Source organism: Prosopis cineraria, unplaced genomic scaffold (genome assembly GCF_029017545.1).
Source record: "Prosopis cineraria cultivar Desert tree isolate PC_DT_omini unplaced genomic scaffold, ASM2901754v1 PC356, whole genome shotgun sequence".
In the NCBI taxonomy this organism is placed as follows: Eukaryota; Viridiplantae; Streptophyta; class Magnoliopsida; order Fabales; family Fabaceae; genus Prosopis; species Prosopis cineraria.
In genome coordinates this window covers 942-6,390 of record NW_026555683.1, presented here as the reverse complement: position 1 = coordinate 6,390, position 5,449 = coordinate 942, and the positions used below count along the sequence as shown (strand labels likewise).

The 5,449-nt window shown below is 34.4% G+C and overlaps 1 protein-coding gene across 1 annotated transcript; it reads left to right on the top strand.

Moving 5' to 3' along the window:
* The first annotated feature begins 252 nt into the window (after nt 1-252).
* LOC129296567 (putative receptor-like protein kinase At1g72540) lies at nt 253-2,214 on the top strand. Its single transcript, XM_054935149.1, has 5 exons — nt 253-696; nt 918-1,053; nt 1,159-1,295; nt 1,407-1,530; nt 1,626-2,214. Exons 1-5 carry the CDS (start codon nt 325-327, stop codon nt 2,189-2,191), a joined length of 1,335 nt encoding a protein of 444 aa, XP_054791124.1. The 5' UTR covers nt 253-324; the 3' UTR covers nt 2,192-2,214.
* The last annotated feature ends 3,235 nt before the right edge of the window (nt 2,215-5,449 follow it).

Genomic DNA, 5,449 nt, shown 5'->3' with positions numbered 1-5,449 from the left:
GCCCCACTTTGAAAATGCTTGCCATGACCTGCCAGCTTTCTCATTTATCCTCTTCTCCTACAATAACAGTGTTAATTAACACCTCCTTTCTCTCTTAAAAATTAAAAGCATATTAACGCCGTTTAAACTGTAAACTAACCACTACATAAACACATTGACTTCTATAATGCCTATGCCATAGGCCAATAGGAAGGAAAAGAAGAAGGTAATGACATCATGTCGTAGGCTTCTCTATAAAAAGGAAGGCTCTGGTTCTGTTTAATAAAGCTATCAAAATAAACTCAACATTCACATACATAGCTAATTCATCTGAATTAGAATAATATGCCCTTCAAAGCCTTCCTATTTGGCTGTTTAAAGGCCAAGAATAAGGACCCATCCTCTGATCCAGCTCCAGTCACCAGAAAGACACCTTCAAGGAGACTATCCCTCTCTGATTTGAGCAATGTTTCTTCAATCTCTATCATAAGTGATCTATCCAACTCTGTTCTCGGATCAAATCTTCATGCTTTCACTTTCAAAGAGCTCCAAGAGATCACTAACAACTTCAGCAGAAGCAGCGTTCTTGGAGAAGGTGGGTTCGGCAAGGTGTATAAAGGCTTCATTGATGACAAGCTTAGGCCTGGATTAAAACCTCAAGTTGTGGCAGTTAAGGTGTTAGACTTGGACGGGAAACAAGGCCATAGAGAGTGGTTGGTAAGCAGCAACATTATTTCTCACCTTTAGATGAAATGGGTAAATTGCAATAAATGAAAAACATTTGAGTGAGAATGAGTCCAAGTGATTCTCACGGTCAGAGTACTCTCTCTGTTTTCTTAACATATTAGACTTTGTGCAGTACATTATACTATTGTCATTATTGTCATGCAAAGAAAATCATGTGTTTTTCTAATCATGTGATGGAATTTAATGGATAGGCTGAAGTAATATTTCTGGGGCAGTTGAAGCATCCCAATCTAGTGAACCTAATTGGGTATTGCTGCAAAGACGAGAACAGGCTACTGGTATACGAATACATGGAAAGAGGCAATTTAGAGGACAAGCTTTTTAAAGGTAATTGAATTCATACTTATCTCGTTCTGAAATTAATGAAGCAGAGATTAGTCTTCTGAGCAGCAAAATGAAAAGCAGAGTGATTCTTTTCTCTGATGAATGCAGGCTATTCAGCGGCCTTGCCATGGTTAACAAGAATCAAAATCGCGATTGGAGCAGCAAAAGGTCTTGCTTTTCTTCACGAAGAAGAGAAACCGGTTATATACAGAGATGTTAAAGCCTCAAACATACTATTAGATGCCGTAAGTTCTTTCAGAGCCTCAATCAACATGACCATCATATACTGAACTATTCATCAATTTTTCTGCCTATAATCAAACTCAAACTGAGAATACATATATTCAAATAATCAGGGCTACAATGCTAAGCTGTCTGATTTTGGGCTAGCGATAGATGGTCCAGAGGAAGATCAGAGCCATATCACAACTCGAGTTATGGGTACCCACGGCTATGCTGCTCCGGAGTATATCATGACAGGTTTTTTATTGTTGCTTTTGAAGCCAAACCCTATTTTCATGTGCTAAAAGCCAATAAAGTATCGTCTAAAAAATTCAAATTTGTATCTCATTCAGGACATTTGACAACCATGAGCGATGTATACAGCTATGGGGTGGTTCTCTTAGAGCTACTTACAGGAAAGAGATCAGTGGACGGTAATCGACCTTCGAGAGAGCAGGATTTGGTAGTATGGGCCAGACCTCTTCTGAAAGATGCCCAGAAACTTCAAAGAATAATGGATCCAAGACTGGAGGGTCAATACTCCATTGAAGGAGCTAGGAAGGTGGCTGCTTTGGTTCACCAATGTCTGAGTCATCAGGCCAAGACTCGACCATCAATGCGCACAGTGGTCAAGTCACTAGAGCCTATAATGAACCTCGCTGACATTCCACCAGGCCATTTTGTCTATGTCGTTCCAAATGAGAGTGAAATTGAAGGTTGGGTACCAATTGATATTGAAAAAGGAGTAGAGGATGAGAACAAGGAGAAGAAGGCGGGGACGCAGAAGGGCCGGCCAAGGAATCGGAAAAATCGAAGACGTAAACGACAGATTAAGCCACTGAAGTCTCGTGCCGTTTACACCGATACGACGTTGTATAAAACTCTTGGTACTAGTTTGTACTTTGTACACTCAAATTAGTGAAATGAATTGATCTTTAATCTTCTCTTGTTTTCGTTGTAAGTAAAAGATCGGCAAAGAAATAGAATAGAATAAGAAGATAGAGAAAGAGAATGTGATGATACGAAGACGTATGTTTGCTTGTTTTATTTAAATTTCCATTAATTGATGTAAATATAAAATTATTATAAAACCTATATCATACCTTTTTTTAATCCTTGTTGCTAACTTATAATCTTGGGATACATTTTTTTCCGCCTCTCTTTGAAAACTAGTTTATCTTGTTTAAAATTAATTATTTATCAAGCAGCTCGTGGTTAATGTTGTTCCCAACATGATTTACTGGAGTTCATTATTACTATTACTAGTATCACTATTACTTCTACTATTATTATACCACTACTACACTATAAAATCTAAACATTTTGGTTACCTAAGTCTCCCATAATATAATTGCATTAAGATTTATGAATGCTACTCCCCTTTTTCTACTATAAGGCATGTTTTAGAATATTTTATGCTTCAATTATTTCTGAAGCAATTGTAGAATATTTACGAGTAGTTGATGTGTTTATTCTAAAAATGTCCTGACAAATAAAAAATTACTTGACCCCATTAATTTGGTTCATTTCCCATAAAGAGAGTCATTTGTACTTAACGATTGTATTCAATTAAGAGTATATGTAAAAAGATTACAATGTTTCAGCGACATCAACTAGTTAGATTATATTAGTCTGAAAGAGTTACCTAAAAATGTCTTGTAATAATAAAAAAAATTGAGAGGGTTAGGGTATATATTTTTTTCATGTTATTCTTTTCTAATACAATCATGGAGATAATTTTATTCACAAATTTTAGGCGTCCTGGAAGAACTCCCATTATCTTTTTTTTGTTTTTAATTCGTTTTTGGTCTTTATATATTGTCGGGGAGCTTGTGTTTTTTTGCAGGGTGGACGTGACGTGGGAATACTGGAGAGATATTTGTGACCGTTCATGCTTCATGCTGTGGCTTAGGGATGAAGAAATCAATCAAAGGATCGCAATTAACAAAAGCATTTTAGTTAACAAGTCACAAAAAGTAGTGTTGAAAAAATGGTTAATGAGTTTAATCCACAAGAGAAACGGGCCAAATCAGCCATTGACCTACCCCGTTGACTGGCGACGTGTATTGTCAAAGAAAAGGACTCTTCTTAAACTACATTATTAATCAACAAGATTTAAATTCGTAGCCCTCAAATTCTTCATCATCATACTTTTTAAACTGTCACATGACTCTTGATTTATTGGAATTATGTTAGTCACGTACCCTCTTTTGCGTGTGGGGATTAAACTAAGGAAAATTTCGCCAATATAAGTGTTTCGGATTGAAATTCACGTTGTTGGCCCATAGGAAAAAAGAAGAAAGAAAAACGAAGTCTGATGAGGTTCACATTGATTTAGTAATCCACATCACCAGATGGATCATTCAAGTTGAGGTGCTTGAAACTTCCTTGGCCTTCACGCTATGCTCGAAATGTTTGGTGCAGTATAAATATTTTTAATGGATTATTGGAAACGAGGATTAAAAAATATTGTTTGGTATGTTACTATGTTTGAAAAGAAATAATACTTTTACATAATGGTGGGTACTCCTATAGAAATAAAAAGAGAAAATGATAATAAAATTTTTCTGAAATATATAGTAATAATTTGATCCTTCAAAATGTTATAATGTTTATAAAATTTTAAGAAACTTTTTATCATCAATGAATTTATATAAATTACTAAATTTATATAAATTATAATGACAGAAAATTCTTTTAAACTAAGGAAAATTATTACATTTTGAAGAATTAAATTGTTACTTATATATTTCAGAAGAATTTATTGCCATCTTCCAAATAAAAAAAGAATGAAATTGAATAAATAAAGATATATTGATTGAAATGATTTATCAACGCAAAATGACCAAAATAGTTGCTAGTTTCCCAACTTAATGCGGCAATTTGGAGTTTCTAATTTTCCTGGGTATTTGATGATATCATTTCGTGGTGATTTAATGAATTGATGCTGAAAATTCTACATACGACAAATTAGGCTGCGTGTATGTGTGAAATGAAGTTGAAAAACCTCATAGGCTCAAGGTTTTTAAGTTAATATGTACTTATGTGATGTTTTTTCATTATATTCTTCATTGTCTCTCATCTTGTTTGGAGCTTCACTCCCTGTTCATGTTTTTGTTTCTTACAAACAGTATATATTTGTCTTAGACTTCTTTGAAAATGCACTTTTAAGTCCATAATTGCACAGCGTTGAAAACACGAAATAGAACTAGTACATGATAGCAAGGACTCAATGATTATAGCATTTGAAGATGTGAGTGGAGTTGAAGAATTGATGTGAAAAATCCTAAATGAAATGTGAGACTAAAAAGTAAGAAAGTATAAACTAGAACATTAAGATTCATAATATTTGATATACTTAGAGATCCTAAAGAAGAGGCAAATTTGGGAAGGGGGGGTGAGGAAGGGAGTCATATATATGTTTTGTTTCATTGTTCACCAAAACCCAGTGTGGGGTTCGTGAAAATCACTCGTGGCGATTCTAATATCACTAATTAAGAATCTATGCGTCTTTCAATTAATTTGGTGAGATGTTGCCAAACAATCTACCCCAACACTGATTTGATCGTTACTAATCAAATCCATTCCCATCTCTATGAGTCATAGTGTTTTTTTTTTAACTGCTGGTGCATGCCAAATTATAGCCTTAATTATGATTATGCATAATTTTGGTTTAGTTTATTGCTTGATGGGTTGTTTATGCTCAAAACGTTTCATCATTTCAACGTGAGTGAGTCTCGTTCCTGTTTTTGGTCCAAAAAAGAATCTCATTCCTCCAAAAGTTGAATCACTCATGTCATTTAATTTTAAAATCAACGTTTGTTCCAAGATGAATGCGATCTAATTTAGATGTATTTTCCTTATAATAATCTCATTAATTCAGCAAGCAGGAAAAAAAAAAAGATGAATATTCGTGTGGAATATGCTGGTGATATCATTCAATCAATACATGATTGGATATATACATATATGGCCAGTTTTCATCAAAGCAATGTTGCAATGTAAGCACTGAGTGAATAAGTGAGCAACGAAGTCAATACATGTATTAACTTCTTTGTACACATGATCAAAGAATGCTTTCCTTAAAAAAACAAAAATAGCATAAATGTGTGGAAGGCTTCATAGAAATGGACTCATCTTTATGGGGGCAAAAATAGGATATTTTGGAGAATTTTCA